Below are 12704 nucleotides of genomic sequence, written 5' to 3'. Positions count from 1 at the left end.
CATTGGCACTTCCTGCCTCATCCCCCTTTCCTTCCCCCACACCCCAGACGCAAAACCGTGAATTGTTCTGCTGTTGGGCGGCCAACGAAAATATTATGTCAGCTTTCCAGCACCTTCCGCTACCCCCCCACTCCCAACCCTGAGGGTGGGCTGAGCCCAGATTCATCCTGTGGCCAGGGAGCCCCACATGTCGCAGGTGGGCGTGTGGGCTGGTGTGCCCCGTCCTGGCACAGTTATGGCCTTCCGGGGATCCGTGGGCTGTGTCCTCCAGGAGAGTCCCTTTTGTGGGCCCTGGTATCATGAAGGGCCAAGCCGGCTGCTCCCTGGCCTCGGTTTTCCTGTCTCCCGATGGCAGGGGTCGGGGGGGTGGTGCACTGCAGGCAGAAGGGTGCTCAGGAGAGTCCCCATCCCAGCCAACTTGGCTGCACCACGGCCATGCCATCTTGGTTTTGTGTTCTTTATTGAGAGATAATTCATAAATACCATAAAACTCACTTGTAAGTATGTAATTCAGTTTTTCCTATATCTTTACAATGTGCGGCCATGACCACTGATTGCAGGCCATTCTCATCCTCCTAGAGGAGGCTGAGTCCCCAGTAGCCATCCCCAACCCAGCCCTGGCCCAAGCCTGGTGGACAGAAGAGCACGTTCTGACCCCTGACCCGTCACCTGGGCCTGCTGCTCTCTGGGGCCCTTGCCCGCCCCCTAGCCCATGGGACCAGGGCTGGGTACTCAGGCCTCTCCCCTCCCCGATCCCACATCTCCTGGGTGGTCTTGTTCACTCTTGGGGCTCAAACCCCATCTAGCCCCCGGACAACTACCTCCAGCCCTGCCTCCACCGGGGCCCCCTGAGCTCCTGACGTGGGGTCCAGCTGTCCCTCCCCTCTGCACGCAGGGGTCTCACATTCACCATGGCCACCCTGCCCTGACCATCCCCCACACCGCTCCTGCCCAGCCCCCATCCTGGCTGAGGCAGCTCCATCCTTCTGTGAGTTGCTCCAAAATCCTTAGTCATTCCTGACGCCTCCCCTTTCTTCAGTCTGCCTCCAGTGAGTACGGCCTGTCCATCCTGACTCTAGATCTTCCCCCATCTGCCCACTTCTCTCTCATCTGCTTCGCGGTGGCCACCCATGGTCCACCCCCTTATCTCCTACCTGGACACCTGGACCAGCGTGTGCCGCCCCCCGTCTGTCCCCCTACGGCCACTAGGGGGTGCCTGTGAGCACCTGAGTCAGGTGTCCCCACCTTAGCCCAGCCCTCCAGGCCTCCCATCTCCCTGAGGTAAGAGCCCAAGCCTGCCCTTGCTGGTCTGACCCCCACCTGTCTCTTCATGTGGTCCTCCTGGCACTCGCTGTGCTGTCCAGACCCTTCTCTGCCCCCTCCTTGACTGTGTGCCCTAGAAGGTGGGGCCAGGACTGTCCTGGTCACCACTTCCTCCCCTCCATGCTGACACCTGGCAGACACCAGTCTATGAGTTCCCCCTTGTAGCTGTAACAGATCACCACAGACTTGACCTGCTAACTACACAGATTGATTATCTCACAGTCCTGGAGGTCACGAGTCCAGCTCAGTCCTCACGGAGCTAAATCCAGGCATGGGCAGGGCCCGTCCCTCCAGAGGCTCCAGGGGAGCACTGGCTCCCCCGTTTTCCAGCTTCTAGAAGTGCCACATCCCTGGCTCATGACCTCTCCCTCCATCCTCACAGCCATCAGAGCAGCATCTCCCATCTCTCTGCCTCTGACCCTCCCCCTCCCTCTTATGACGACCTTGCGATGGCACTGGGCCCCCAGGAATCCAGGATTGTCCCCATCTCAGGGGTTTTAACCCCACCAGCACGGCCCATTCTGGGACCAGAATATGAACATCCCAGGAGTTGGGGCTGATATGTGCTGAGCACTCGCACTGAACAGATAACCCTCAGCAGAAGCCAGCTTTCTGGGTGAGGACACCAGCTCAGCAGGGCCCGTGCTTGACCTGAGGCCCCCTGAGGAGCTGGGCTGGAGCAGGTAGTAGTGGTCCTGAGAGGTGAACGTTGCTGGCCTTCCCACTGGGAGCGTCCTTCCATGGGAGCCGTGGGGCTGGGAGCCGTGTGGATGAGGACTGTGCGGACAGGGGCCATGTGGACAGGGACCAGGGGTGTCCTTGGCTGGTTGGCTCTCCATCACCCAGCTGCCTCAGGGGCTGGTGCTGTCACTCTGGCCTGGGCCGCAGCCACTGATCACTGCTGCCCCGTCGCTGCGATGTCCACCCTCCTTGCTTGGGGCCCTCCCAGCGATGGGCTGTGCCTTGTCTCCACCCGCCCTCCCACTACCCCTGCCTGCAGAGCCGCGTCTGCATGGTTGCTCCGCATCCACCCCCACATTGCGTCTCTAGGCCTGTTTACCTCGCAGGGTCCCTACCACCTCCCCAGGGGCACAGGGTGCGTGTGTGGGGCGGTGCTGATGGCAGAGGCCATGGGTCCAGACTAAAGTGTCCCTTCTCTTCCTCAGGTTCGGCCCAGAAAAAGACGACCCCAGCAGAGGTGAGTGTCCTCGGGGGCCCACCCTCCCTGCCTCCCGAAGGTGGATGGGGCAGCACCCTGCCCTGCCCACGTCCTGCTCCGTGGCCTTGGGCATCTCACTGCACTTCTCTGGGCCTCAGATGCTGGCATAGCAAATAGGCACATGTCATCAGACAGTGGAAACCGTCTGTCCCACCAGCATCTTGAGTTTCTGGGAGGGATGGGGTGCGTGGGAAGAGCCCCGAGGGGCCTGGAGAGGATGGCCCCCCCGCCTGTCCCTGTTAGCAGTGCCTTCAAGCCGGCCTTCCCCCCTACCCCCCTGCTGTCCCATACCTGCCCACCCAGGGTCCCACCAGTCCTGTCCCCAGGCAACTTTTCCTGGTGGTGGCCACTTGCGTGAGCCCTTGGCACCCTGTCTCTAGTTTGTTAGTTTCCAGTCACTCCTGGAAGCCACCTGCGAGGGGCGTCTGTGAACCCTGTTGTCTGAGGAGCCCAGGTATAGCAGGAGCCACCCTGACATCCATGTTCCATCCCAGCCAGGCTCCTTTCCCAGGACACTGCTGGGCACCCAGGGTCCTTCCTAGGAGGGCTTTGCCCATCTGCTTGGGTCCTGGGGGGTGTCCAGCTGACAGGCAGTTGGGAGCCAGCAGCGATGGGTGCAGAGCAGGGCTGGCAACTAACATTGCCTGAGGGAAGCCCGCCCCCTGGTGGCCAATGTGCAGAACAGGCTGGTCTGAGCCCTGTGAGTGGTGGCAGGTACACACCATCTGCGGGCTGGCCTCGGCCTGACTCTTGAGCTGGTGTGTGTCCTTCAGGCCCCATGGCCCTGTGCACCATCTCTCCCCTGTGATGTCACACATGGGGAGCAGTGTCTTCCACACAACTTTGCCAGGATGTCATACCTGTGCCATGGAACTGGCAGGAACCAGCCTGCTCCCAGACCAGCAGGACCTCTCCCCCATCCAGGAGGAGATACTCTCATTTCAGTCCAAAGGGTTTCACCCGGCCACATCTGGAAACATCTGTGGTCGTCACAACTGGGGGGCTCCTGGCAGTGAAGTGGTGGGGCAGTGATGTTGCTCTGTACCCTACAGCACCCAGGATTCCCCCCCAGAGAGTGACTAGCCCCAGGTCAGCAGTGCTGGGGGTGGGGGTGACCCTGAAGTTGGGGCTCTTCTCCCTGCAGAGGGCCAGGCTGCTGACCTCCTGCTTTTCTGGAGGAGCCAGTGGTCCTGGTCTGTGTGGCCCCCAGATGTGGGATGTGGGCCCCCAGAGAGAGGAGCCCCCGTGCCCACAGCCTACCCACCCAGCCCCCGCCCCAGACTCCATCTGGGCCCAGTGACAGAGGCCCTTTCTGGCCAGGATTTCCAGAGCGTTCTGGTTTCTTGCCAATTCTGAACTTCCTGCTTCCTCTTCCCCAGGTCCCACTGATGACTGGACAGCCTGGCCCTGGCCATGGGAAGAAGCTGGGTCATCGGGGCGTGGATGCATCTGGTGAAACCACCTACAAGAAGGTTCCTGCTCTGCCCTCAGTCAATGGGGGTGGGACAAGGGGGGGCCCCCCACATATGCACGGGGCCCACGGAAGGTCAGGTGTGGGCCTTCTGTGGCTAGAGGCTGCACCACCTGCCTTGTTCCTCAAGTCACTGTGGCCTTCACCGTGACCTTGGGCTAGAGGAAATTGTAGCTTCCTCCCATCCCTTGGGAGTGGGGCGGAGGTGAGGTTGGGCATGGTGAGCTGGCCCCGCTGCTGCTGGTCCTCTCCGCCTGGTTGCACCTCCTAAAAACACCCACCTCGCTGAGAGCGAGTGTGTGCAGTAAGTGAGTCACCCTTCTGAAGTGTTCAATTAGACAGTTTCTAGAGTATTCAGAGCTGTGCATTGCCTGAGTCAATTTTAAAGCGTTTCCCTCACCTCAAAAGCCCTGTCCCATTTGCCTCCCCCAGCCCCTGACAACCAGGAACCCACTCTCTGTGTCTGTGGACCTGCCTGCTCTGCACGTTTCCCATCAGTGGAATCACACCCTGTGTGTCCTTCTGTGTCTGCTTCTCTCACTGAGCATCATGTTTTCAGGGTCCATCCATGTGGTAGCGAGTGTTAGGGCTTCTCCTTTTTGTGGCTGAGCAATGCTCCCATGGGTGGAGGGACCATGTTCTGTGTATCCACCCTCCGCTGATGGACCCTTTCTGGCTGTTGTGAGCAGTGCTGTTGTGAGGGCTTGTGTCCAGGTGATTTTCGGGACTACACTGCCCTCCCTGGGCCACAGTCCTAGCAGTGGAACCGCTGGGGCCCCCCGGGGGGTCACAGGTAACCCTTGGAGGAGCTGCCACACTGTCCACCGTGGCTGTCCCATTTTCCATTCTTGCCAGCTGATCATGGGGACTCCACTTCTTGTCCTGTGTGGTGCTTGTCTGTCTGATCTGTCCCTCCTGGTGCGTGGGCAGCAGGTCTCACTGTTTAGATTTGCACCTTCCCGGAGCCTGGTGGTACCCAGTACCTTCTATGCTCAGTGGTCATCTGTGTATCTCCTCTGGAAGATTGTGTTCAGTTGATGTCATCTTGAGGGAATGGATTGAGGTGGGGCTTCAGGAGAAGGGGTGGGCGCTTGGAAAGGGCTTGTCCCTGCGACGAGGGTGCAGGGGACCCGAGTCGGTAACTTAAGGACTGAGGCATCTTTCCTTGATGGTGGGCGTGTTGCTTAGGGCTCATGGTGACGGTAACGTGAATGACAGTGCTGACAGATGGACAGGCAGCTGGTACTTCTCTAGGGAGGGTGGCATGAGGGGCCCCAAGAGGGCCAGTGCCAGGGTGGAGGACTGAGATGCAGAAAGGCAGATCCCTTTGAGAGTAGACAGAAGGAGCCCGGGTCTCAGAAGGGAAGCCTGGGCATTGCTGGATACTGTACTCCTGCTTCCCAAAAGAGAACCCTGGCAGTGGTAGACCCCCCTGCCAAGTCGGGGCAGTTCTGAGCTGTAGGAACCTTCTAGGATGTGGATAGAAAACAGGCATGGTGGTGTTGGAGCCTCAGCCAGGCCACTTCCTGGCTGTGTGGTTATGTAGGCTGAGCGGTGGGCCTGAGGCCAGCACGTCTATGACGGGCTCGGCGGGTGCTGCCTGGGGACCCCTTGGAGGTAATGGGTGTCGGGGGCTGAGCCGCAGGCCAGATGCTGCCCCCTCCATCCTAAGGGGCTTCCCATCCTGTCTCAGACCCTGGCAGCCAAGGGGTGGGACCCAGGGGTCTTGATGCAGCTGGGTTTCCCGCAGACCACGTCCTCTACCCTGAAGGGGGCTATCCAGCTGGGCATCGGCTACACCGTGGGCAACCTGAGCTCCAAGCCAGAGCGCGACGTGCTCATGCAGGACTTCTATGTGGTGGAGAGCATCTTCTTCCCCAGGTACCCTGCTTGGCCCGCTCCAAGCCCTCTGCACTCTCCCTGCATGCACACACCCCTGCTGCTCTTTCAGCTTTTTTCTCTGCTGGAAATGGCTCTGGCCCCTCCTGAGCTCCCCTTGCCTTTGAGGTCCAGCCCTGTGTCAGTCAGGATGTTTGCTGCTGAATCAGAGAGATGCAATAGAATGGCGACTCTTAGAGAGGAAGACAAAAGTTTGTTGTTTCTCTCTTTCTAATATGTGTGTATACCTACACACACACACACAGAGTCCAAGATTGGAAGATTGGTCAGGTGGCTTCATGATGTTGCTGGGCCCAGATTCCTTCTGGGTTTTTCACCATCTTCTATGCTGCTTTATAAACCAGTGGCTGCAAGAGCTGCCCAGGGTTCTGCCATCACACCTGCATTCCAACCATAGGAAAGAGAAGGAGAGCACATCCCCCTGCCCTTTAAGGGCATGACTAGGAAAAGACCCAAGTCATTCTCCTCTCCTCATGGGATTGGCCAAGTGCAGCACCCTGATCATGCCTGGCTGTGGGAGAGCCTGGCAGTGGTCTTATTCTGGGTGGCCATGTGTACTCCCCACACTGTGGGCTAATGAAGGAAGGGGAGGTTTGTCACTGGAGGACAATCTGAGATTGGCCACAGCCCTTTGTCCCGTGTCCAGCATGGGAGCCCCGTGTCACTTTTGGGTTGATTATTCGGGTGCCTTGGGGCTGGGCCTGGGCGGGCAGGCAGGCTTTTGGTGGGGGAAGGGAGTGTACACAGGCCTGGGTCCCTCACAGTCTCCCCCCTGCTTCCTCTGCAGTGAAGGCAGCAACCTCACTCCCGCCCATCACTTCCAGGACTTCAGGTTCAAGACCTATGCACCTGTTGCCTTCCGCTACTTCCGGGAGCTCTTTGGGATTCGGCCAGACGACTACTTGGTGAGTGTGTCCTCGGCGGCTGCTTTGTCACGGGTCACCCGCCCGAGCCCTGGCTTGGGGGCTTAGATCGCCACCTGCTTGTCGTCCTCGGCCTCCATGCGGCGGGGATGTGGCTGCAGCGTTGCTGGGCTCCTTGCTCAGGTTGTCATCCGGGGCTGGGTTGTGGCCTCAAGTGGACTCAACTGCATCGGGTCTCTTCCAAACCCCTGGCGTCATCAGCCAGGCTCCGTCCTTGCTGGCCAGGACTCCCATTCCTTCCAGACACTATGGTCTCCTGTGTGATTGTCACATGGGACTGACCATGACCACTTCGGGGATCACCCAGCAGCCCCTGGGCCTATGGGTATCGGTGACCACCCCCGCATTCACCGTCCCTTTACAGTACTCGCTGTGCAATGAGCCGCTCATCGAGCTGTCTAACCCCGGTGCCAGTGGCTCCCTGTTCTACGTCACCAGCGACGACGAGTTCATCATCAAGACAGTGATGCACAAGGAGGCCGAGTTCCTGCAGAAGCTGCTGCCTGGCTACTACATGGTGGGGAGCCCGGCTGCCCCTGGACCTAGGCCTTCCTCCCTCTGCTGAGGAGCTCCGGGCATCCCTACCTTGGGAACTGCCCCTCCTGGGAACCACCGCCTTGAGGAACTGTCCCCTCTGGGCAGGCCTTGACAGGCCGTCCTGGGTCACCGAGCCTCACCCGCAGGACCCCCTCACATGGAAAGCAGGAATAGCCATCTGGGCTCTGGTGGCCATGCCCCACTACCCACCTCCCAAAGACTTGAGGCTTTGGGCCTCAAGTCTCAACAACCAGTGACTCAGACAGGCACTCAGGCCCCTGGGGGTGTGGGAGCAGGTGCCTCAGACTTCCTGGCGCCCAGGGGTGGGGGTCCTGATACACACCAAGATGGGAAGTGAGGACCCCACCTGAGGGCAGGCGTGGCCAGGCCCTGGGCAACTTTGCGCAGATTGTGACCTGTCCCCCACCCTATAACCCTATAATCCTGGGTGGGATCCTCAGCTCCCCTAGGTCGGGGGTCAGCAAATGTTTTCTGTAAAACATGATAAAACAAACGTCTTCAGCTTTGTGAGCACAGCCTCTGTCTCTACAGCTCCGCTCTAGCGAGAAAGCTGCCACAGACAGGGCGAGAGCAAGTGGCCCCGGCTGAGTGCCAGTAGAACTATTTGCCGAGGCTACCGTGTGCATTTCATAATTTTCACATGCCACAGGACACCATTTTTTGTTTAGTTTTATCAACTTTCTGACAATGTAAAGCCATTCTTAGTTCCCAACTGTACAAAGACAAGTGGCCTGGGACTTCCCTGATGGTCCAGTGGTTAAGACTCCATGCTTCTAAAGCAGGAGGCACAGGTTTAATCCCTGGTCAGGGAACTAGGATCCTATATGCTGTGAGGCACAGCTAAAAAAATTAAAAAAAAAAAAGACAGATGGCCTGACGCCTAGAGGCCAACCAGCCCCCATCCCCCCAGGGCAGACTGGAGAGTTGAGAGAGACCTGGGTCAGACTTCCTAGGAAACCAGGCCCAACACCTTGGGAAGTCCCCTGGGGCCCTTTATGGAAAGGCCACCTCTCCCTGGGCTTGGCCGTGTAAAAACCGACCCTCCTGGCACTTTTGGTCAGGTGGGGCGATGGGGAGTTCATCTGGCTGGGTGCTAGGGGCAAGGAGGGAGGGCAGGCCTCAGGGAGGTGGTCAGGTGGGCTTCCTGAGGAGGTGGCCTCTGGCCTGAGCTCTTGAGGAGCAGACCGCAGAGTGCTGTGTGGGGTCCCAGCAAGGCTCCCGGCGCCCTCTCCACCCGCCCTCTCCCCTCCACCAGAATCTCAACCAGAATCCCCGGACACTGCTGCCCAAGTTCTACGGGCTATACTGCGTGCAGTCGGGCGGCAAGAACATCCGCGTGGTGGTGATGAACAACGTGCTGCCACGCGTGGTCAAGATGCACCTCAAGTTCGACCTCAAAGGCTCCACGTACAAGCGGCGGGCCAGCAAGAAGGAGAAGGAGAAGAGCATCCCCACCTACAAGGACCTGGACTTCATTCAGGACATGCCCGAGGGGCTAATGCTTGACGCCGACACCTTCTCTGCACTCGTCAAGACGCTGCAACGTGACTGCCTGGTGAGGAGCGGCCGGCTGGTCTCACAGGGTCCCATGTCTGAGCCCCATCCTCCCAGCTGTGACGTGGGAACGCTGGGAGAAACTAGTGCCATGTGAGCCAGAGAGATGCCCCACCTCCCACCCCGCCCCCACAGGCTGTGTTCCTGCTGCCAAACAGAGCCTCGGGGCAGCTTGAGGTTTTCAGGGCTCAACTCAGGGTGCACCTTAGGGCTTGCCTGGCCTGAGTGTTTAAGTGTTTAAGACTTTGCGCTTCTACTGCAAGAGGCACAGATTCGATTGCTCATCAGGGAACTAATATCCTGCATGCCTGTAGTGTAGCCAAAACAAAAGCAAAACCAAAAAAACTTAAGGCTCTCCTGAGACCTAGGTCTGTACAGCCGCCCTCCTTCACAGGCAGGTATTTGTTAGGGAGAAAGAAGGTTTGCCAGGCTCATTCCAGGTCTTACTACTGCGGTCCACCCGCCCCCCATGGGCTTCAGAGGTGAGGTTATGGAGGTCTGGAGGGGGTTCAGGCCAGGCCTGGGTCCTCCAGGGTCTGCCCTGCACCCCTGGCTCCCAGACACCCCAGAAACCACTAGCCATCTCCGTGTCCCAGGGCTTCCAGGCCCCATCCCCAGTGCCCACGTATCCACGTCCTGGCCTGCACCTCATGGTCTGGAGCAGGGTGGGGTGGCCAGTGAACCGAGCTTCTGAACCAGGGCAGGGGTAGGGGTGTGGGGCCGGCTGGGAGGTGCCCTGACCTCAGGTCAGGAGCCACGTCCCAGGCCCACCCACCGTGGTCCATTTACCCGCTTGGGCTGTCGCTCACCTGGTTGGTGAAATGGGATGGGGACCTCCCCACCTGGCTGTGGGGACTCAGTGGACGCAGATCTGGATGCAGCTCAGGCTCAGCACCGGCCAGGGTCAGGGTTTGGGGACACAGCCAGCTGACCCCGATCCCTATTCCTGCAGGTGCTGGAGAGCTTCAAGATCATGGACTACAGCCTGCTCCTGGGCGTCCACAACATCGACCAGCAGGAGCGTGAGCGGCAGGCTGAGGGTGCCCAGAGCACAGCTGACGAGAAGCGGCCGCTGGGCCAGAAGGCGCTCTACTCCACAGCCATGGAGTCCATCCAGGGTGGTGCCGCACGCGGGGAGGCCATCGAGACGGATGACACGTAGGTGCCGGGGCTGGCGGGACTTGGGGAGCTTCCAACTCTCATCTCTGCCCCAGCCCCCTTGCCAGGCGAGAAGCAGGCAGGGGGAAGGAAGAGGGGTAGCCTTGAGGAAGGTGAGAGGGACAAGGCCAGGCCCAGAACCTGGCAGGTTCCTGGTTTCTGGTTTGTAAGCCTGCAGCACCCACCCGTCCCCACCCCCTGGGGCCTGAGAGTTAGATACTGGCTGCACAGCTATGGCTGGGTGTTCTGACCCTGGCGTCTGACTCAGTCAGTCAGTAGATGGAGGTCACTGGCCAGCCCTGTGGGAAACACAGGTACCCCCGCCCTGGGCCTAGGGGAGTTAAAGCCTCACCGTAGGCAGCAAAGCTGGAAAGGTGTTGAAAGGCAACCAGGAGAAAGTGGAAAGGGCTGGGGACAAGGGACCCTTTCACAGCAAGATCCCTGCCCAGGACCCTGGGGAGGCGGGTGCGGGGGCTGAGAACGTTCCTTCCCTAGGGATTCCAGGTGGCTATGGGAGCAGCCAGGTCAGAGGGTCCAGAGGAGAGTGTGCCCCCTGACCCCCCAAACAGCCGACCTGGTCCTGCCGTCGGGGCTCAGGCATAGAGACAGACTCACAGGGCATCCCTACTCCCACCCCATGCAGGCCCCGGTCACTCTTTGGGTGTCCTGGGCACTATGAGGGGTGGAGCAGCATTCCTGACCCTTGTCGTGACAACCACAACCGTCTCCACACAGCCCCAGTGTCCCCGGGGACGGCCAGCCACTGTGGGAACCGCTGCTGTAGACAGGTGTCACAGTTGACCCTGTGTCACCATGCACAAGCCATGTGGGAGCTGGCTGGACCCTCCACGCCCAGACCTGTCTAGTTCTTACAGGGGGTGGCAGCCATCAGGGTGCACAGCCAGCTGGGGGACAGGCTAAAGCTTGGCCACCAAACTGGGCCATCAGCTGAAGGGCCTGCCTGGGATGAGTGGGGGGACCTGATTGGGCCCAGAGCTCAGCCGTCTGGCATTTGTAGGGTTGGTGCCAGGCCAGGTGAGACGGCAGGTACAAAGGTGAGCACAGTGTGGAGTGCAGCTGGCAGAGCCTGTGGGGGGCCTGGGCGTGCAGGAAGCTGCTATCTCATGGGCCCCACTAACTGCACGGGCGGGCTTGGCCTGGGGCTGCAGTGGCTTTAACTCCTCAGCCTGTGCCCGAAGCCCAGCGTTGCCTGGGTATGTATGTGCTCATGCATGCACCTGTGTGCGTGTGTGAGTGTGCAGGCTCCGCGTGTGCACCTGTGGGCGTGCATGCACCTGTGTATGTGTGCAAGCTCCGTGTGTGTATGTGTGCAAGCTCCGTTTGTGCATGTGTGGGTACACGTGCACTTGAGTCTCATGGTCTGGACCCTTTGGCAGCCTCTGGCCTGCAGTGTTGACTCAGTGAGCGGGCCAAGAAGGTCACTCGATCCCTCTGTGGTGGGCTTCCCAGGTGTCAGGTCCCTCTCCGAGGGTCCACCCATGCGGCCACCTACAGGGAACGTGTGTATCCTCAAGCTCCGGGTTCCATCACTCCTGCCCGCTCATCCCTCTATCTCAGTGCCCCTAAGTCCCAGAGCAGGTGCTCCTGGCTCAGGGCTCTAGGCCGCCTCCAGCCTGTGCTCCTGATAGACAGGGCTCATCCTCTGGGTGAGCACCCATGGGCTGGCTCCATGGGTGCTGACAGGCTTGACCCCTCTCCTCAGGATGGGGGGGATCCCCGCTGTGAATGGTCGAGGAGAGCGGCTGCTTCTGCACATTGGAATCATCGACATCCTGCAGTCCTACAGGTGGGTCCCCGCCCCCCATACTGCCGGGGTGGGTGCATGCCCCTGGCCCGACTTCCCCACTCCCCAGTGAGAGCCTGGTCAGGAACAGGTGAGGGCTGGCACAGGGCAGGGTAGAGAGTGGGGTGTCACTGGCTGACTGTGGGCCCTGCCATGTGCCAAGACTGGGCTACCTCATCTACTGGTGTCTCCCTCCCAGTGTGGAGCAGAGCAGGCAGCTTTCCGAGCAGTGGGTGTGGGTTTCCGTGGAGACCCGGGTGGGGCAAGGTGGGCAGGACAGCCCAGGGTGGGCAGCCAGAGCTCATCCCAGGGCAGGGGTGTGTGTCAAGGAGGATATCCTTCCCCCTGCAGCCCAGAGGCGTCTGGGGGAGCTGCCTGGAGGTGGCAACGTGCTTCCCAGCCCAGGTGTGGTACGGGGGCCTGGCTGGGGCACTGGGCGCTCCCTCCAGCAGGGAGGAGACAGGCTTAGCCTGGGCCAAGGGAGAGAGGAAGGGCAGGCTCCGTCCCCCATGGAGGGCCACGCACCGCAGCCTTTCCACTTCCTCCTGCAGAGCAGCAGCGATGGGAGCAGTCTGCCAGTGGAGAGGGGTCAAGGGGGCCAGAAAGAGTGGGGTGGCCTCTGACTGGTGCGGCAGGTGGCCTGGTTCCTTTCAACCAGGTTTCCTCTGCCCCTTTGATGCCAGGAACATTCCCAGTCATGATGACCGCAAAAGTCCCTGGAGACCACCTGTGTCCCCTGGGATGAGCTCGCCTGGAAGAGACCTCCCCCGGACCTGGAGGTGTGGCTGATGTCCT

The 12704-nt window shown here is 60.2% G+C and overlaps 1 protein-coding gene across 13 annotated transcripts in view; it reads left to right on the top strand.

Annotated features, from left to right (window-relative positions):
- PIP5K1C (phosphatidylinositol-4-phosphate 5-kinase type 1 gamma) overlaps positions 1–12704 on the top strand; it is a 47693-nt gene that overhangs the window by 20911 nt on the left and 14078 nt on the right. For all 13 annotated transcript variants that reach the window (XR_016038071.1, XR_008686431.2, XM_055429758.2 and 10 more), the window contains exons 2-9: positions 2490–2521; positions 3922–4014; positions 5764–5894; positions 6700–6817; positions 7200–7352; positions 8649–8948; positions 9900–10105; positions 11829–11912. Coding sequence is in view for 11 of the 13 variants with exons in the window: in XM_055429758.2 (XP_055285733.1) it covers positions 2490–2521; positions 3922–4014; positions 5764–5894; positions 6700–6817; positions 7200–7352; positions 8649–8948; positions 9900–10105; positions 11829–11912 (1117 nt within the window). In the remaining 2 variants the exon portion in view is untranslated. The remainder of the gene's footprint in view (positions 1–2489; positions 2522–3921; positions 4015–5763; positions 5895–6699; positions 6818–7199; positions 7353–8648; positions 8949–9899; positions 10106–11828; positions 11913–12704) is intronic.

The sequence above is a fragment of the Moschus berezovskii genome, chromosome 8, assembly GCF_049115385.1.
Source record: "Moschus berezovskii isolate FMDL1 chromosome 8, NW_MosBer_1.0, whole genome shotgun sequence".
Classification (NCBI taxonomy): domain Eukaryota; kingdom Metazoa; phylum Chordata; class Mammalia; order Artiodactyla; family Moschidae; genus Moschus; species Moschus berezovskii.
This window is presented reverse-complemented; position numbering and strand designations above follow the sequence as displayed.